This window comes from Olea europaea, unplaced genomic scaffold, assembly GCF_002742605.1.
Source record: "Olea europaea var. sylvestris unplaced genomic scaffold, O_europaea_v1 scaffold547, whole genome shotgun sequence".
NCBI classification, from domain to species: domain Eukaryota; kingdom Viridiplantae; phylum Streptophyta; class Magnoliopsida; order Lamiales; family Oleaceae; genus Olea; species Olea europaea.
In genome coordinates, this window is record NW_019263801.1 from 152,600 (window position 1) to 174,137 (window position 21,538).

The 21,538-nt window shown below is 34.5% G+C and overlaps 1 protein-coding gene across 6 annotated transcripts in view; it reads left to right on the forward strand.

Moving 5' to 3' along the window:
• Positions 1 to 16,818, forward strand: part of LOC111389005 (anaphase-promoting complex subunit 1) — a 38,328-nt gene extending 21,510 nt beyond the window's left edge. For 3 of the 6 annotated variants that reach the window (XM_023013840.1, XM_023013841.1, XM_023013842.1), the window contains 11 exons: positions 401 to 477; positions 544 to 657; positions 745 to 846; positions 5,265 to 5,405; positions 5,946 to 6,119; positions 11,714 to 11,777; positions 11,860 to 11,999; positions 12,079 to 12,227; positions 14,026 to 14,104; positions 14,614 to 14,709; positions 16,079 to 16,818. In XM_023013840.1, coding sequence (XP_022869608.1) covers positions 401 to 477; positions 544 to 657; positions 745 to 846; positions 5,265 to 5,405; positions 5,946 to 6,119; positions 11,714 to 11,777; positions 11,860 to 11,999; positions 12,079 to 12,227; positions 14,026 to 14,104; positions 14,614 to 14,709; positions 16,079 to 16,471 — 1,529 coding nt within the window. In that variant the 3' untranslated portion in view covers positions 16,472 to 16,818. Of the gene's footprint in view, positions 1 to 400; positions 478 to 543; positions 658 to 744; positions 847 to 5,264; positions 5,445 to 5,545; positions 5,598 to 5,945; positions 6,120 to 11,713; positions 11,778 to 11,859; positions 12,000 to 12,078; positions 12,228 to 14,025; positions 14,105 to 14,613; positions 14,710 to 16,078 lie in introns of those variants that run through there. The other 3 variants (XM_023013843.1, XM_023013845.1, XM_023013846.1) reach the window with 3 other exon arrangements.
• The last annotated feature ends 4,720 nt before the right edge of the window (positions 16,819 to 21,538 follow it).

A 21,538-nucleotide genomic window follows, 5' to 3' on the forward strand; every position in this document is an offset into this window, starting at 1 on the left:
GAGTGCATGTGCTGATGGTTGAACAATCTCATTCTGTTTCCTTCCCTAGCTGTTTCCCCCGCCTTTTGTATGTAAATTGGATTAGTGGTCCATCAGTATTCTCTTCCTTTTTCTAGTTTCATATATATAGGTAGTTTCATATATATAGGTTCTCATTTGCGCTAGGAAATTTATAATATATCCTTTCAATTAATATAAAATTTTATCAAAAAGGCTCCCCAGAGTACCTAAATTGTAATTGATTGTTAAAGTGATTGAAAGATAGTAAAAGTTGAAATTGTAACTTGATCATTAATTTAAACGCACCATGGTTCATGCATAGTTTTACTTGGTCTATTGATTGTTATCGGATGAGTTTCTCTGCCATAATATTTACTTATTGAGGCATACATGTTTTCAGGGTTGAGATTTGCTGGTACAAGAGATGAAAATGCACAAGAGTTGCTGTATAAATATGCTGTGTACTTCCTCAATGAGGTCTGTCTTCAATGATGCATTTGACTTCATATATCACCTATAACAAATTGACTACCATACCTGCAGATAAAACCTGTATGTATTTCTAGCGGACATACTTTGCCCAAAGGATTGTCTAATTATGTTGATCGTGGAACATTTGAAACCTGCCTTCATCTCATTGTTCTTTCCCTATGTGTGGTTAGTACATTCTTAAAAGAATATCATTTCTGTTTTCTTTGACTCATAAGCAAGCCAATATGTGACATCTTTATCCTGTGGTAGCAGGTAATGGCTGGATCTGGGCATCTGCAAACATTCAGATTGCTGAAGTTTCTTCGCACTCGAAACTCAGCTGATGGACATGCTAATTTTGGTACTCAAATGGCGGTAAGTTTTTTCTTTTTTTGGTACCCTCAAATAAGATCTCTACTTGCCTGTTGCTGTTGGCACCCTTATTTTTTCTTTTTTATTTTTATGGAAAGAAAGAGGAAGTTTAGTGGGGATTAAAATTAAATTTTTTAGTAGATTGTGAAAGAAGTTTTTGAAATGTGTGGTCGAAAAATTGTGGAACCCATAAAAGATTTGGTTAATATTGATTGTTTGATTTTGACTTAGATTAAAATCAGATTTTAATCAAAAACCAAACATGGGCAAAGCCAGTTATTTTTCTTATATCATTTTGTGGGGCAATTAAGAACTTGGGAACTTTAAGAAAGTTTGGATAACATTATTTATAGAAGCCAACAGATACTAATGGGCTATTATTGAAAACCACAAAATCTCTCTTAGTGATAGAGGGGGAAAGGCATTTGTTCATTGATAGGACATGTAATTTAAATGAATATACCAACCAAATAAGTGGAAATTACACTTTTTTTTTTGGTAACTTCTGGAAGTATAGTTTGCAATGTTGTACAGTGACATTTGGGGTTTTCTCGAGTCACAAGTGTCAGATTTGTCTCCATGCCTCTTAATCGAGAGTTTCTGCTCATTACATAGGAAGTATTTCCCAATACATATTAGGGGAAGCTATGGTAACAACCTTATAATTGATTAATCGAACTCGTGTTTAGTTCAAAATATATTTAGATTCCCTTTTCATGCGTTTTTTTTCAAACAATATTGAAGTTTTTTCAACAAAATATTTTTGGCTGCATTGCCTTTACTCGATTCTAGAGCTTCTAATGCATTTCGGTAGTTTATTTACCTACCAAGAGAGGTAGTGCCCAAACGTAGTTTATTTGTTTTTTGGCCACACTGCCTTACTCACATCTATAATCTTCATTTGGCTGTACTGCCTTTACTCACATCTATATTCATTGTAGTTTATTTATAAAATTGCATTAGCATTGAGATAGATTATGCTACTCTTATAATGGATGAAACAATAATAGAAATTCCACTTTGTTTACAATCAATGCAAAATACTATTTTGATCTATTTAAAATAACTAAAACCCCATAAAGAAGAGTTATGATTATACTAATTTTATTTTGTTGTTTATGCAAAAAGCAAAGAAGTCTAAGATGACTGTTGCTTCTATACATCTGAGTAAACCGTAGTTTAGTTAAAAAGGTTGAGTTTCATCATGGTGTAGAAGCGATAATGAAATTCTTGTAATAAGAATTATGCAACAAATTAAGAAGAATATTGGAATAACTTGTTTTAATATTGTTTGAGTAGTGATTGATTGTTATGAAAGTGTAAATATCCTTATATTTATAGACAATATTATTCCTTATTTTTAATGGTATTAGAAATTTAAAACTAGTTTTAATCAAATAAAAGATAAAGTCCTATCACAACTATACAAAAAAACTAAATAGGTAAACATAATAGAAAAGATAAAATATAATTACAGCAGGAAACTATTAATTGTAGTTGTGTTGTACTACATTAATTCCCTGCACTTGAAGAAAACTCGTCCTCGAGTTTGGTTGAAGATAAGAAAATCAATCAATCGGGATGAAAATATTCAAAATTTCTATTAATATTGATAAGAAAATCAATCAATGTGCTTGATAAACATTATATTCTTCAATTCCATTGTTTGAAGTCTATTTTGCTTCTATCATGCTCATTCTGTTTTCTTCACAGATAATTTCTACACAATATTTCTTCATAAACAAAGCATGGTTTGATTTCTCATCCTCAAGTCCATTCTTGATAAAGATCACTGATGTTGTTTTTGATTCTTCACACTTTTCATATTCTGCTATAATCTCTAGTGATGTTCTCTTCAATACAAAAGAATTGGCACGAAGACTCAAATCCTCATCGTCCCTATTTTCCTTATTCTCATACAATTCATTAACACTGAAATTGTAGGAAAGGTCAACAAAATTTTGATTATCAATTTGACATGCCTCACCTTTGATCCCTTCGTGATTGAAAATTTTAATTCTCTCCTCTTGTTGGAAAAAGTTTTGAACTTCAACTAGTTCATCATCGGAGTATGGCTCAATCTTGGGACTTTCAATTGTAATTTTACCCTAGTGTTTCTCATCCTTGCGCTTATTTTCATTGCTAATTTTCATGTATAAGGGATCACTAGGTTTCGGGTTTTCAACTTGCACATGCTTTTCTTTTTTCTATTTTAGTATCACTAACGATAACATTTCGATTATCTTGAATTTCATCTTGTTTAACCTCATCATCTGCCTTGTGGATCTTTTTCTCTTTGTTTACACTAGCACTCACAAATTGCTTGTCACATGTCACCAAAATAATCTTCTTATAGTACCACCAAAACACATACGTGTTATCTCGACTTATATACGTGGTATCTATAATGCCGTACCATGGCTGTCTCCAAAGTACATGACAATTGTCCATCGCTACCCATTACATATAATCTCATCATTGTAGTACTTTCCAAGAGAGGGAAATTTTGCATACCTCCATGTTTTGAATTTTTTGTCCTCTTTTAACAAAGAAAGTTTGATAGGAAGATGAATATTTTTCGGTCTTCAAATTTAAAGTTTTCACCAATGCTTTGGATACCAAGTTCTTACTACTTTCATGATTTATTATCACTCTGCATACTTTATTGTTGATGGTGCATCGTGTTTTAAAAATCTTCTTGCACTTCAAATTGGACTCTTTTATATCTTCTTCATAAACCTTCATAGAATCCTTAATAACTCGTGTGTATTCAAACTTAGCTGGGACTCTAGGAAACTCTCTAGCCACCTGTTGCCATGTTTTGAGCTTGTTGAAGCAACAAACATTCATAGCAGTTAAAGTCTGCAAATTCTTGTCAGCTTGCTTCCCTATGGGCTCGTGATTCCTTTCAAGACTTAATGTAGTCAATATCTACGTGATGTGGAGGGTTTCGTGGATCCCCTTTGATTCGTTGTTTGAGTTTGTTGAGCCTCCATTCGTCATTGGCGATTTAACTGCCATCGGGACCATCAGACTAAGGCATTTTTCTTGCTTTGATACCAATTTTGGTGCGGAAACGATAATGAAAATTTTGTAATAAGAATTATGCAATAATTAAGAATATTGGATTAGCTTGTTTTGATATTGTTTGAACAATGATTGATTGTTGTGAAAAGGGTACAATACCCCTATATTTATAGCATAATTATTAAAATCGGACCGACCGGTTCGGCCCGAAAACCGGTGAACCAGACACTCATCCGGTTCGGTTAGCACAATTTGGTCCATTTACAATCAAACCTGACAAGAACCGTCCAAACCGGTTCATATATGTCATAAATCGGACGAGTTTAGGTAAATCGATTTTGGTGAAATTGGTACCTAATAAAACTTATATCAAAGTTGCATGAAGTGAGTATCGAACCCGCATTACCTTGTTGAAAGGTTGAGGCCTTGACCACCATGATAGATGTAGAATTGCAACAAATAATATGAGCCAAATATATATATTTAGTTTAACTAGGATGACATGAAATAACATTTATACTGTCTTTTTATTTTAAGCTCTCCCGCTCCGAAGGTGAGGAGTTGATAATATTTTTAATTAAAATTAAGAACTAACATCGACCCACCGGTTCAACCCTTGACCCATGGTTGAACCATCGACCGAATGACCCGATGGTTTTTCCGGGTCGATGATCGGGTCAGGTCCTATAACTATGATTTATAGGCAAGATTATTTCCTGCTTCTAATAGTATTTGAAAATTGAAACTAGTTAAAACTGTAATTCTAATCAAATAAAATGTAAAGTCTTATCACAACTGTACAAGAAAACTAAATAGACAAACATAATGGAAATGATAAACTTTTAAAAGATATAACACAATTGCAGTAGGAGATTATTAATTGTAGTTGTGATGTACTACATCACATAGTTTGGTCTATATATTCCTAAAACATTTATTATTCTTGTATGATTGAACATTAAAGGAAATGAAGATGAGAAAATGTGGAAATGGAAATCAGAAAACACTCGCGAAAAAAAATTCGGCACTATTTTCTCTTTTTTATAGAGCACATGCGTACTTCTAGTTATTTTTGATGAACATGTTGTAGCCTTTCAAATTTTAACCTAGTTCACAATTGATATGTACTCAAATATAGATAAGCTTGATTGTTAGCATAAATTTCTGCTTGGCTATAAATCATGAATAAGCTTGCGTAATGTAGTTTACACCATTCCAATGCTGAAGTCAAACTAATTTAAAAGATAATGTTCGACATGCTTGTACCTATTTGACAAATTTTTGAAATTATTAGGATGGATACCTTATGGACTTTTTACTATTAATTATATTTTTGATCTGATCTGTATGTGAAACTTTGAATTATTGTTCTTCAATATTTGAATTTAATGCAGGTAAGCTTAGCCATTGGTTTCTTGTTTCTTGGGGGTGGAATGTGGACTTTTTCAACCAGTAACAGTTCTGTTGCTGCTTTGTTGATAACACTTTATCCACGCTTACCAACTGGACCAAACGACAATCGATGCCACCTTCAGGTGATACATACACAGAAGTCATATACAAGATTTATTTTGGTAATGTTTGGGACAAAAACACGTTTAAGAAACTACAAGTAGTGTAGTCCAGGATTTGCATAACTTGACGAATCTGAAAGTGACATTTGGTTATTCTTCAGGCATTTTCAGTTGAAAACATTTGATGCAGGATACATGCAACTACTCAAGAGGGTGATAATTTGCCTCTCTTCTACCATTTCTTGACTGCTAGGTCCCACGGCTTTTTATAGTTCCCAAAATCTGAGACAATCATTTGCAAAATATAATTAGGTGGTTTGTGACAATTATAATTGAACTAATCATTGTACTCATCAACTAGGTTATGGAAAGTAGAATTGATCTCAATATTTGAGATGGACAATTTTTGAACTATTGTATTGGAAAAATTCTCTCTGTGCTTTTCTTTGGGCTTTGAAACCATGGATATCATGGAAACTGTTTATTTTATCAAATTTAAGCAATTAATTGTCTCCTGTTTCTTATTCATTTTTGTGATAGCCATCAAATCTCTAATGACAGGCATTCAGGCATTTGTATGTTCTTGCAACAGAAGCACGTTGGATTCAGACGGTTGACGTAGATACAGGTTTACCTGTTTATGTTCCTCTTGAAGTTACCATTCAGGAAACTGAACATTATGCTGAGACGAGTTATTGTGAGGTCACCCCTTGCAGTCTTCCAGAACGTGTGATTGTAAGCTGGTTTTATTTTCATGTAAACAAAGTCTATTTTACTATTTTTAGGATCCAATAGGCTATACTCGGGGCTCACTCCCCTTCACTTGATCTCCCCTGAACACATTACTACTAGCGAGTAGTCTGGTACCTCAACAACTAGGTCAAACCTCTTTGTGAGTACATGATCTTTGATGCTTACAACTCAAAAGGAAGCTGGTTTCACTTCTTACATGAAAATTTCTGAATTAAAGAATTGAATCTGCCACACATTTATTCTGATATAAAGAGGTCATTATATACAAGAGGGCTGAGTGATTTCTGCCCTTATTTCTAGCAACTCAGCTAATTCTTAGGTTGTAATTAGCAGAGAAAATCAAGGTACATAATTCCTGATTTTACTCAATCAACTAATTAAGGAAAAAACAAAATACGGAAAGATTGAATTTAGGAAAACAGTAGCTATACAACAGCTATATTACTAGTGGATTTTCAACACTCTCCCTCAAGTTGGGCAGTAGATGTTAATCATACCCAACTTGGTGCTTAAATCCTCAAAGTTGGACTTAGGCAAGGCCTTAGTCAGAATGTCAGCTATTTGGTGTTTTGTTGGCGTGTATTGCAGCAGAATTATCCCATCTTCTATCTTTTCTTTGATGAAATGGCGATATATCTCAACATGCTTAGTCCTGTCGTGATGAACAGGGTTCTTAGCTATGCTTATTGTAGCTTGATTGTCACAGTACATGTATAATGGCTCTTCATCTTGAATTCTGAGTTCCTTCAGTAATCTTTTAAGCCACATTCCCTCGCAAATTCCATGTGCAATAGCTCTGAACTCGGCTTCTGCACTGCTCCTTGAAACCACAGTTTGTTTTGCACTGCTCCTTGAAACCACAGTTTGTTTCTTACTTCTCCAAGTGACCAAATTTCCCCATACGAAGGTGCAATATCCTGACGTGGATCTTCGATCAGTAATCGAGCTTGCCTAGTCTGTGTCAGTGAAGATTTCTAAGCTTCTCTTTGCGTTCTTCTTGAAGTACAGACCTTTGCCTGGAGTCATCTTGAGATACCTAAGAATTCGGTAGACTGCTGCCATATGCTCTTCCATAGGATTGTTCATGAATTGACTCACAACGCTAACTGAGAAACTAATGTCAGGTCTAGTGTGTGAGAGATAGATAAGCTTTCCGTCGAGTCGTTGATATCTCCCTTTGTCGACTGGTGTCATGTTCTTCCCATTTCCTAGTTTTATATTCAGATCCATGGGTGTACCTGTGGGCTTGCATCCGAGTATTCCTGTCTCTTTTATGAGATCCAGAATGTACTTTCGCTAAGAGACTGATATGCCATCTTTTGTTTGAGATACTTCCATCCCCAGAAAATATCTGAGTTTCCCTATGTCTTTGATCTCAAACTCTTTCGCAAGAAATTTCTTCAGTCTATCCATTTCTTCAAAGAAATCCCTCGTGAGAATGATGTCATCTACATAGACAATGAGAATGGATGATTTTCCTTGAGTTGATCGTTTGATAAACAGTGTATGATTTGATTGACATTGCAAATAGCCAAATTTCTTCATTGCCCTAGAGAAACAATCAAACCAGGCACGAGGAGATTGTTTTAACCCGTATAATGACTTCCTGAGCCTGCGGATTTTATTATTTGTAGCTTGATTTTCTAGCCCAGAAGGAATCTCCATGTACACTTTTTCTTCAAGGTCTCCATTAAGGAAGGCATTCTTGACATCAAGTTGAAATAATGGCCAATCTAAATTGGCTGCAAGGGATAGGAGCACTCTCACAGTGTTGAGTTTAGCAATTGGGGCAAACGTCTCCTGATAATCAATACCATAGGATTGTGTGAATCCCTTTGGTACTAGTCGAGCTTTGAATCTTTCTACACTTCCATCAACTTTATGTTTTATAGTGAATATCCATTTGCAGCCCACTGGTCGTTTTCCTCGTGGCAAGTCCACTATCTCCCATGTATTGTTCTTCTCTAAAGCCCAAACTTTTTCTATAATGGCAGCCTTCCAGTGTGGTATCTCCAGGGCTTCATGAATGTTGTTGGGAACTTGTATCTTGTCAAGATTGGAGACAAAAACACTATATTTTGGAGATAATCTTCTGTAAGATAAGTAGGTATAAAGAGGATGATTTGTGCAAGATCTCACTCCTTTTCTTAAGGCAATGGGCCGATATCAGGTGACTCATGAGGAGAAGAGTTTGAATGAGAGTTATCTTGTGATGTTTCAGATGAACTTGGAGTTGGTTCAGACTCACGGAGTTGCTAAGGAAGTGCTCGTTTTTGCCGTCTCCTTTTGGTGCCAATTTCCTTTGGAGTAGACACGAAGCTCACTATTTTTGGCAGAAGGGTCGGGAGGATTTTGAGGTAGAGTTTTGACAGGAGATTCTGGAGACTTGATGACAAGATTTGGAGATACATCGACAATGGAAGGAACTTGAGATGGACTTTTGACAGGAGAATGTTGTTGGTTTTCAATGATATTCCAAAACTGATGTTCTTTTGATGTACTCTCCCCCTGAACATTGGTTTTTGTGTACTAGGGTTGTTCCTCAAAGAAAATAACATCTATTGAGCTATGAAATCTTCTTGTAATAGGAGAGTAACATTTGTACCCTTTTTGACTTGGTGAGTACCCAAGGAAAATGCATTTGATTGCTTTGGGATCAAGTTTGCTCCTGTTATGAGAGTATACATGAACAAAGGCTGAACATCCAAATATTTTTGGAGGAATGGTGAAGATTATGCGACTTTCTGGATATGTTTTAAGAAGAACTTGACTTGGAGCTTGGAATTTTAGGACACGAGAGGCATTCTATTGATAAGATAGGCTGCCGTAAGGACAGCTTCTCCCCAGAAGTGTTTTGGGACATGAGTAGTGAACATCAACGACCTTGCAACTTCAAGGAGGTGCCTATTCTTTCTTTCAGCAATCCCATTTTGTTCATGTGTATCAACACAGGAACTCTGGGGAATTATACCCTGGCTATTCAAATAATCACTCAAAACAGATTTAAAATATTCTTTTGCATTATCTGTTTTGAAAACTTGGATTTGTGTTTTGAATTGATTTTGGATCATGGCATTGAAATTTTTGAAAATTTGCCCTACTTCAGATTTTTCTTTCATGAAAATATCCAAGTAATTCTTGTGTGATCATCAACAAAAGATACAAATGATCGTGCCCCAGTGATATTTTTGATATTAGATGGTCCCCAGATATCATTATGAATCATTGAGAAAGAATGTGCTACATTATATGGACGACTAGGATAAGAATTACGAATATGTTTTGAAAACTGACACACTTCACACTGAAGATTCATTCCTCTTTTATTTCTGAGTAATGAAGGAAACAGTTTTTCAAGATAAAAAAAAATTAGGATGTTCTAGTCGATAGTGTAATAACATAATCTCACTATCCTTATTTGCGGAAAAACAACTTTTGTGAAACTAACTCAAAGAGATTGCCTTGTGAGCTTGTTCCTCCAAAGGATGGTCGTCCTTGAGGAGATAGAGTCCCGAGTACACCTCAGCACTGCCAATCATCTTCCCCGAATCCGAGTCCTGAAATGCACAAAAATTTTGGAAAAATTGAGCAACACAATTTTTATCCCAGGTGAGTTTACTGATTGACATTAGATTACAATTAAGGTTTGGTACAAGTAAGACAGAATGAAGTGACAAAGTCTCAGAAATTGTAACCGAACCATAGCCTTCTACTTTTGAAATAGACCCATCTGCAATCTTGACTGAGTGATTTTCTTTGCAAGGTTTAAACTCAGTGAGTAGAGTCTTATCACCCGTCATGTGATCTGATGCTCCCGAGTCAATAATCCAAATATTGTTTCTTTCCCTGTAAACATTTAAGGCTTTTGAGAAATTACCTTTCTGAGCCAGGGATCTCGCAGCAACAGTGGAAGAGCCAATGGATTGGCTAATCATCTTCTGTAGAAGTTCAAGTTGCTCTTTGTTAAAGAGAACTGGTTTAGAAGTGCCATTTTCATTAGTTGAGGATGTGGCATTGCCGTGACTTTCATGAGATAAGCGTGAGGGCTTCTAGTCGGCTGGTTTCCCATGGAGCTTCCAACATGCTTTTCTGGTATGCCCTGGTTTTCGACAATGATCACACCAGGGCCTCCCCTTTTTTATCCTGCTATCTGGGTTACTTGGTTGAGGGCCGCATATGGCTAGGGCTGTTCCTTCCGTGGTGGGCTAATTGTTTGGAGTTCCCAACATCACCTTTTTTCGGCTTTCTTCTCTTCTTACCTCCGAGAAGGCTTCTCTTAGACTTGGTAGAGGCTTTGTGGCCAAAATCCTTCCACGTACCTCATCCAAATCTTTGTTAAGTCCCATTAGAAACTTGAACACCCGTTTTTTCTCAATGATCCGCCTATACTGAATTCCATCATTTGGACTTTCCCAAGTGTGCTCTTCAAACATATCTAACTGCTGCCAATAACGAGTTAGATTATTATAGTATTGGGTAACAGAAGATTTGCCTTGTCAGAGATCATGAAGGATCGTCTCCACATCAAACAATTCGGCGGTATTTTCATTACTGGAGTAAGTTTCTTTTGCAGCATCCCAAATCGCCTTGGCAGTACCATATAGAAGGAAATTTTCACCTATATCATTGATAATGGAATTGATAACCATGCTGTCCTCGACTTTCTATTATCTATATTTGGGGTCTCTTTCTCCTGGTGAGGTCAAGAGACCTGTGAGATGATCATCCTTGCCTTTTCCTCGGACAAACATGAGAACGGATTGAGACCATTGCAAGAAATTGTGCCCATTCAGCTTGTGATTTGTGATTGGAATAACACGGCTGTTATCTCTACTAATTCCAGTCATTGGAATTTCCTGACTAGAGTTGGAGCTTTCTCGTTTGATTGTCATATCATATTTCGTCATAGAGAATGATCACGAGATGATAGTGATGAAAGAAGGAAAAAAAGATGAATAGAGCGAGGAAAAAATTGAGAGAATAGGCTGGAGAGGGATGACCAGTTCAGAGAATATGGCTCTGATACCATGAAAATTTCTGAATTTCTAAATTAAATTTGCCACACATTTATTTTGATACAAAGGGGTCATTATATACAAGAGGGCTGAGTGATTTCTACCCTTATTTCTAGCAACTCAGCTAATTCTTAGGCTGTAATTAGCAGAGAAAATCAAGGTACATAATTCCTGATTTTACTCAATCAACTAATTAAGGAAAAAACCAAAACACGGAAAGATTGAATCTAGGAAAACAGTAGTTGTACAACAGCTATATTACGAGTGGATTTTCAACATTGCATTACGCCTCTCGTGGGGTTGACATACATAGCATAAATTTATGTACATCAGGTGTATCATACAAGCTACATGTTTAAGTAGTCTGAAGCTATCAAGACGTTCTATTAGTACAAGCTTAACTCGAGGAACTCTTTTCGCATTCTAACTTTCATTTTATTGAGAATACACACTGATTTATCATTTATATGTAAATCATCCTCACAAATGTAATTATTACTCTATTTCCTATTTCTACCATGTTATCAGATCGTAATACTAATTATTTTATGTTCTTTTTAGTTGAAGGCAGTTCGTGTTTGTGGTCCTCGATACTGGCCTCAAAATATTGAGCTTTTCCCTGAGGGTAACTGATATTGGTTTCTTATGCTTATGATCAGAATTTCATTAAGTTGTATTTCGCCTAAAGAATTGTAGTTCTTGAACAGAAAAACCTTGGTGGAGTTCTGGAGACAAGAATCATCCTTTCAATTCTGGCGTTCTTTATGTCAAGAGAAAAGTTGGATCTTCTTCTTATGTTGATGACCCCACAGGATGCCAATCACTACTGTCAAGAGCAATACACAAGGTTGGTCTTCCTGTTGACTATATGCTGTGCCTTCCACAACTTCTAGATTTTAGGGTCTTATGAAATGTCATCTGTGCAGATGAGTGATTTGACGCAACTACAGTCCCACACACCCAGTACCCAGTGTATTGGTGCAGTTACAGTTGATCAATTGGTTAGTACTTTCTCGTCAGACCCGAGCTTAATTGCCTTCGCGCAACTCTTTTGTGACCCATCCTCAAATAGCATGTAAGTTGATTCTATTAATTGCCATACTACTACTAATATGACTGATCCTTAATATTGTTTTGAACTTATATTTCCTGATTAATTGCCAATTATTTTCCCGGGCCATGCCTAAGAACAATGCAGTATCCAGTTTCAAATAAGCACGTGAATGTTGTGTACTCCTCTCTCTGTCATCACATTTTCACTGGAAGTGTGTTTATAGGATTGCGCATTTCATTTATTTGTTTAACTTGATTTTAGCATCCTTGGATAAGTCGTTAATACCTTCAAACCACTGAGTAGAACATCTTATGATGCATTGACAATGACTCCATTAAAAAAACTTTTAATGGGGAATATTATCTCTAGATTGGCACCCTGTGATTTTCACCAGACCTTTGCCTCTCCTTCACCTCATGGTGGTTCTGACTTCTGAATAGAGTTAATTAAATCACTGCTCACTAACATTTAGGTCGGGTTACTACTTGGTCACCCAAAAATAAAATGTAACTGATTGCTCACTCACTTTTGTACAAAATTACTCATTCATCACTCCATCCACTTGGACAAAAAATTACACATGGCGGATGAAAATCCAACGTGGCCACTAATGGGGTGAAAAATTGACACATGGACAAAACACATTCCAGCAAACACGTTTTCCCTAAACAATTGGAAGAATCGTTCTCCACCATCACATCCACCTCCACCTCCACCACCTTATCACAGTATAGCGTTGAATAAGAAACCTTATTAATGCCAAACAAGCAATCCCACTTTCCAAAACAGAGATTTGTCACTTTCCATAACTAATACTCACTCCAGTTTCACTTAGCAAAATCTTCACTTTCCTTCACATAAATTAACTGCCTTCACATTTTCTGATTACCTATAAAGAAATCTTAATTTTCTCTAAAAGAAGCTCAAAATTCCAATTTTGAGCTCAATGACTACACAAACTTGAGATAAAAAAAGAGCCCAGATGACAAATTTGCAATCTTGCACAATTACAAAGTGACTTGCACTAAGTGGACCGGAGAAAACCCAGGAAAATAAAGGGAGATTTCTTGAGAAAGAACCAAAAACTGGGCCTATGGGAGAAGCTTTAGCAAACCAAAGGTGTGAGAAGCTTCAGCCATAAAAGCAAATTGTGGGATCAACTCCATCAGAAATAACCAATATGACACCCAATCCCAGCTTATACAACTTCAATCTACTCATCGTAATTGTGGCATAACATTTCACCTTTGGATGAAGCCATTTATTACGGTCCTCAAGCATGCATGCACAGGCTGATCTACCCACACAAAGCAGTTTCAATTTGAGGGCGATTTCAACTTATTTCGATTCCTTTTTTGCTTGGGAAGATTGGTTTGGAAGGAGAGATTGTTTCTTGATTTTGATAGATAACTTTTTTGTTGGGAGAAGAAATGGGTTCACAGTTAGGGCTCTGTAAAGAATTGGGAAAGAACATGGGTTCAATTGAATGAAGGGAAAAACATCAGTTCAATGTCCAGGTGGCAAAAATTAACAGGGTTAGTTGATACCTAAGATTTTCATCGGCCACGTATAAATTTTTTGTCCATAGATGGATGGAAACAATCGGGTGATGGATGGGTAACTTTTTGTAAAAATGAGTGAGCAGTCGGTAACATTTTATTTTAGGGTGAGCAGGTAATAATCAAAGCTAAATGTGGGTGAGCAGGCATTTAATTAACTCCTCCTGAATAATGCTGTGCAGTAATATTTATTACAAACATTAAAATTTGTTCAAAAAATAAATGCAGGTTTTAGTAATTTGTTGAGAACTTTGTTGCAGATTTGACCTTGACTTTCAGGAGTTCTGCCTGCAAGTATTGTTTGAGTGTGTGAGCAAAGACAGGCCAGCACTGTTACAGGTGAGACATCCGTGTTTACCAATTTGATTTTTTGATGAGATTGACTGTGACCGCTAGCTGACAAGTGAGGGTCAAGTGGGGGTAGTTTACCCTCCAATTTTGTTATATTTTACCCTTGGCACATGTGAGATTTTTCTCATTGGTATAAATTTTGCTAACAAAATAATCAATTCAGATATTGGTCCTCTGAGTGACTTAATTTGACAAATGAGTACTGCATGACTATTTTACTTTGTCCCTATTGAAGCCTTGTAGATTCCTAGTCAATGTAATGTTATGAAAAGTATATTTTAAAAAATTTAATTAGATTAAAATGTTGAAACTTCAAAATCATCTCTTGATCCCCTACTAGCAAACTATACAAGGAAGCTTTGTTTACTGGCAAATAAATCTGAATTTCAAAATGGGGTACTATAAATTAATTATTTGGCCATTCCGTGATAAAATTCTGTTGTTGTCACTACTGCAGTTCTTAAATGCAGACTTCTTGATATACCAAAACCATGCAGGTTTATTTGTCATTATACGCAACAATTGGGTGTATGGTGGATTTGGTTACTGGTACATATAATTCCGGTGATTCACTTTTTCTCTCAAGTTTGAAGGTACGAGATTATTATTGTATTTCATTTAAGCTTGCAACTGTTATTTGTGGGCCTTTATATGCTGTATTGCATAGTGATACGGTGAAATTTCTTGAGGATCCTTCTCTTCACTTCACCCATCATGTTGTTCCTTGCCCATCCTCACACTCCCCCTCCTCCACTGGCACTTCTAGCACCCCTACATCCCTTCCTTCACCAGCCAGCCTGCTCCTCCTCACCCCCACTATGTGCTATCCTAGCTGATCGCTTGTCCTTCCCTTCCTCCTAATAGAGTTTTCTTGAAGTAATATGACGCATGGATTTGTTTCCTGCATCATAAAACAGAATGCTGCTTTTCTTAATTGCCTTGTCAATTTTAAAACATAAACTTGCTTCAGGGATGGATTCATTGAGGATTGTCATCATATGTGCTTGCTGGATATTATCTAATTTTTTTTGCCTGCTTTGTTGGCCCTGTTGGCAGCTTTAATTGAAGTCACGTGCAGCAGAACAACTGTGTATATTTTGTTCGCTGAGCAACTAATTATTTCTTTATTTTCTACATTGAATGATTCCTCGGATAGAAATAGGTTCGAAAATCATCACAAAACGAGTGTATCTCAATTTGGAAAGTTTCTTATCTGGAAATAAGAATATGAAAAATCAATCTTCCCAAATTTCCGTCTATTTTTGGTGACAATTTCATCAGACATAATTGTTATTACTCCCTCTCCCAAAATTTAAAATGTCCATGCTACATATAAATGCCTCAAAAAGGATGGTCACTTGCCCAAAACAAATTTTTTTTTCTCCTTTAAATTTCTGAAATTACCCTCTTTTAAATTGTTCAGGGACTCTTATTTGTTGAAGTGACCATCATTTTCTTGCCTTGTACAATTCAAGTCCACCGTTTATGAGGCATAGTTCTGGATGTTCATCAAAAAAGTTCTGACTTTTAACCCTTCCTAAAAACTTGTGCCCTATTTGTGACCATTCGACTAGAGTTAGTTGTTTTGTTTTCTTATTGAAGGACCTCTGCTTGTAATGAAGTTTTCTTTCTTATTGAAGGATCTCTGCTTGTAATGAAGTTTTCTTTTCTTTGAGAGGATCTCTCATTCTTAAATATATGCATAGGAAATTTGTGATGTGAACATATTGTATATGAGATGCACTGTAAAACAAGTCTGGCTACTGCTGAATCATTGCACACATTACCTTGTAATGACTGAAGGATTAACCGTTTGAATTGGAAATTTTTACCGTACAGAGACATGGCTACTTTAATTTGCCCGTGTCATAGTTATTGTGGGGATGGACTTTAGAAAGAGCTTATTTAGCTGGATTAAAAATATTTAGTTATCTGTAATTTAAATATTTCTGTTTTGCACAGATTGCAGTAGCCTACAATGAAGCTCTGTTAAGTGGAAAATTAACCTCTTCTGGAGGGGAAATTGTGCAATCGGCTTTTCTTGGGGCACTTAGGAAGCGAGTTGAAGAGATTTTGAACTTTTCTTTGGACTCGAGACCTGATTTCTCTGCTTATATAAAATCAGGGAATTGGCCGACTGAAGATTCCCAGGGAAAGATGCATGGGATGATTCTTTCTTGGTATCTTCAATGGTATAGTGTGCCCTCTGCACTTGACATTAAAAGAGCTGCAGATAAGATCAAGCGCATTAAGATACGCTCATCAGTTCCCTTGTTGCGGCTTGTGTTCCCTACAACTCATATCACTACCATTGACCGGATCAACAATGTCTGGTGTTCTTCAGAAGAAGATTGAAGCCACCTTATTGAAATTTTCAGCTGTTCATCCCGATTATATTATTAATTTCTATGCAGTGATATGTCAAAATTGGCTGTGTCGTAGCAGGAATAGTTGAGGATTTTGCTTCTCCACACCAATAATCAATGCACTGCTGGGGTATGCACCTTATAAGTTTAAGCTATAGACTGTATTCTGTGATTTGTTTTTCTGTACATTAGTGTATATGCAGGTACCATTTATGGTAATGTAACAAAAGGTGTATTATTTCAGTTGTAATTTAAGTATACCTAAGAGGTTCCTGTAAAAGGTCATCAGCGACTGAATGGTTATATTACAAAGCAATTGATCACTGTTGGGTTCAACTGTTGTTCAGGTGAAGCTTATTGATGGTTGCCTATTCAGTATTTGAGCAATCAAGACCCCATGGGACATAAAGTGCTTATTTTTCTAAAATCGCAGGTAGTAGTAGTCCTTTGCAGTTTAACACTTTATGCGCAAAATATTTAGTGTGAATGTACGATTGAAAATGTGTGTAGAAAACAGAGTTTGCAAATAATGGCTGTCAGACGGGCTCGATGTCAATTCAAATTTCCATGGTCAGATCAAATGGACGTAAATCTATAATGTATATGATTAGATTGGATTAGGGCGTATATAGTGTAGATAGGATTAAGTGGGTTATTATACCATATTTGGTATAACATCGAATTAAAATATGTATACATATTTTTAAAAGTAATAATTCTACAAAAGTATTTTTGGCTGAACTTTAGAATGGCAAAATTTTAAGCATTTCCCCCCCTTTTTTAACAACATATTTGGATTAAATACTTCTAAAAAGAGTGTTGTATGTTTTGTTACTTTTTCTCTACCGAAAAGTTCGTATGAGTTTTATAAGCTGAAAAACTAATGTATTTCTAGGTAAATTTTTACTGAAAAATATGTTTAGATATTTATTTTTATATTAGTTTTAAGTAAAAACTGATTTTTTTGAAGTACTCTAAAGAGTAGAGTTATTTTTTTAAGTAACAATAACTTTATACTAACATGGATATGAATTATAATTATTTCCTAATGTACAAGTATCACTGGTCTTATTGTTAAATCCATTCTTAATCTTATAAAATGTGATATTATTAAATATTAATTGAAGATAATATATTCATTATAGTTATTTTAAATGAAAAAGTAAATATTTTTCAAAACTCTGAATTTATAAAATTAGAGAATAACATGGAGAATATTAAGTGGGTGTATTGAATTGGGACTTTTGAAAATTTTGATAAATTTTTTTTAAGTGATAACTTCTGTGGATTTCATGGATTTTTTTTTTTTTTTTTTTTTTTAGATTTTTATGGAATTAGTAAAAGTTATATATAAATTTCTATAGACTTTTATTTTAAAACTTTCATAAACTTTTGTAGAATTTAAAAAACTTTTGAAAACTTTCATTTAAAGTAGAATTCACATGGATCTAGTGCAATAATGTGAAATTCTTAATATCTAACTTCTAATAAAAATGGGAAGGAGGGTCTACTATTGATGCAATAATAAATTAATCCAATTTTACTATGCATGATGTCATTTTCTATTTTCCATTTTGTTTATGTCAAACAAATGTTCTTCCACACATCATGGCACTAGCATTAAAAAAAAAAATTTTAGTAAATATAAATTGTCATGAGTTAAAAAAAAAAAAAAAAACTCCACACTGCGCGGATGGCAAACCATGTGCGGAGTAAAAAAGTAAGGAAAAAACTCTTCGCATAGTGCAGAGAAATGACAAATCATGTGCGGAGAGTTGGCAACCTCTCCGTACAGTAAAAAAAAAAAAAAAAAACTCTCCGTACAATGCAGAGAGATGGTATTCTGTGCGGACTCTCTGTACAGTGCGGAGTAAAAAAAAAATTGCATTTATTATATTTTTATTAGTGTATGAATTTTAGTTTTTTTGAAAGTTTTTGAGGGAGTATCTAGAAATATTTCTATGATATAAGAAAATAATTGCAAATTATTTTTATAATTGCATAACAGTATTGTGTCATCTAAAAAAAATATACTTGTATATTTCATACTTGAATAAGAAATATGAAATATACGAAATTATATAAATTATTTTGCTTGTATTATTTGATAGTGTTGATATGATTAAGTTGAATGTGGATATTATATTTCTAAATTTTGTGTAATTCAATATTGAAAAATTGAAGATTGAGCACCATATTCATATGCATTTATATTTTGTGCTTCATATATATTTAATATTTATTTTATGATTATGTTGAAAAAATAAAAATTTGAATATTTTTTTGAAAATTCGGTTTGGTAAGTGAATATACAGTGTTCTGCATTCTCGGTATTTGTAAGTGCAAAAATTGATATATAAAAATACAGTAAGCTGCAAATACGGTAGACAGCATATACGGTAAGTTGCAAATACGATAGGCAGCATATACGGTGAGTTGTAAATACGACAAGGTGAAAATATGGTAAATTATTTGTAAATACGGTAGACAGCATATACGGTAAGCTGCAAATACGATAAGATGTATATACAGTAAGCTGCCTACAAATACGGCAAGTTGTATATATGGATTGATAATTTGTTATAAATATATAAAATTTATTTAATATTGAATTTTTTAAGTATTAAATGTTATAATTTAATATTGTTTCCTTTTTTTATAATTGTATTTTCGAGAATTAAAAAAAAAAAGTGGTTATGAAATTGCAAATTTTTAAATGTGTGTTTTTCTTGAAGATAAAAATGATTTTTTTTATGTTATTTGTAAAAAAAATTTTATTGTAATTTTATTAACGTAATAAGAAGATTTATTATGCATTTTTATTTTTTACATTTTGTGAACAATTTTATTTATAGTGATTGACAAATATTCTTCTACACACGCATCATGCCAACAACATTAAAAACAATAATAATTTTAGTATATATAAACTCCATGAGACAAAAAAAAAATCTCAGCAAAATGAGCAAAAAAAAAAAAAAAAAGACTTCGCAAAGTGCGGAGAGATGACAAACTATCTCTCTGCATGGTGTGAAGAAAAAAAACAAAAACTCTTGAGACTTTATCTACAAGTTTCAAGAGGCCTTTTCTTAAACAACTTTTGAGCAATGCATTGAATACTTTAATTCCTGGCCTACAACTCGAAAATATAATTTCAATGAAAATTGTATCCGCTTCTAATGTCCAAGAGCTGTTATCAAGCAAGTGTAAAAAATTGAATTTGGGTGGTATCCTAGAGCCTCCATTTGTGAAAGCAATGTCATGGTACTATCAATATCCCCTTCTTTGCACAACTCACATATTGTTTCATTGTATGAATTGCGAGAAAGCTCCTTTCCAATACCGTAAATATAATTTGTATGCTCAAAAATTGAGCTGTGACTGGAATTTAAAGAAGATATAATTGATTTTGAACCATGTTTTTTGACTTTATTTTGTTGTATATATGAATAATTTATAATCTTAAAATTTGACTTATAATTAAGGAATTTGAAAACAGCTTCCCACACTGTGAGGAGAGTTTTTTCTCTCTATACTGTGCGAAGAGTTAGTTTGTTATTTCTCTGCACTGTGAGGAGAGTTTTTTTTACTCCGTGCTGTGCGAAGAGTTTGCCAACTCTCCGAACATGGTTCAACTATCTACGCATTGTGCAAAGAGTTTTGCCATGGTACGGACCAACTCTCCGCACTGTGTGAAGAGATTAACTCTCTTCGCACAGTGCGGAGAGTTGGTTTGTCATCTCTCTGCACTGTGCGAAGTTTTTTTTTTTTTACTCCGCACTGTGTGAAGAGTTTGCCTACTCTTCACACATGGTTCAACTCTCTCCGCACTGTGTGGGAATGTTTTTTCTCTCTGCACCTTTTTTTATTTTTATTTCTCACTGTGCAGAGAGTTTTTTTTTTCAATTTTACAATATTGAATTACACAAAATTTAGAAATATAATCTTCATATTCAATTTAATCATATCAACACTATCAAAGAATACAAATAAAATAGTTTGTATATTTTTTATTCAAGCATGAAATATACAAGCATATTTTTTCTAGATAACATACTGCTATGCAATTGTAAAAATAATTTACAATTATTTTCTCATATCATGAAAATATTTTTAGATATTGTTTCAAAAACTTTCCAAAAAAAAAAAAAAAACTAAAATTCATACACTAATAAAAATACGATAAATACAAAATTCATGCAACGCATGTGATAGCGACTAGTCTTATATAAGAGTTTTTTTAGTTCCCACAATTTTCCTTTCCCTTCCCTCCTTATAAAATAAAATGTTATTTTAAAATGAATAAAAATTTAAGACCTTAAATAAATAAATAATTATCAAATTTATACAGATATATATGATAAACAATATCATCAGTGGAACATTGAACACTTGAGGAAGTACTATCGCATCCGCAAGGAGTCTAGACTCGATACTTATGAAATCGAAGACATGGCAGGGAAAGTGCTGCCTCATCAGTGGAACATTGAACACTTGAGGAAGTACTATCAGCGATGAGTGTATGTTCTGATCCGATCTCCATGTTGTCAGTAATAAATGTATGTTCTGACCCAATCTCCATTTTGTCCACAGTCCATTGTAACATTCCTATCTTACTAAGTGTTGAAATTGCCTTAGTGAAAGATAATGTTGTAAGTTCTAAGTTATGATACCTCAATTCTCCATTATGTTCTATGGGTTAATCAATTGGTGCCTCAGTTCTTCATTATTTTATATGGGTCAATTCTTTTGTCATCGACTGGTTATTATTGGCAAGTATTAGCTTAATATTTACTCAAGTGTTCGTTACTAATCATGATACAAACATGTCAATATGAAAGTAAAGGGAAGAATCAACAACACTTGGAAAAATTTTAATTTCATTAACATCAAAGTAAATTACAAGAGGTGGGCCAAAGCCATTACAAAATATTCCTATTCTACTGAAGGGGTGTCTTTAGCTCCAGCCTCTGGTTCGGGCTCTTGGGAGGCTTTAGTAGCTTCCTCGGTGGCCCTGTCAGGTCGACCTCTAGTAGGCCCATTGAACTCCTTTTTC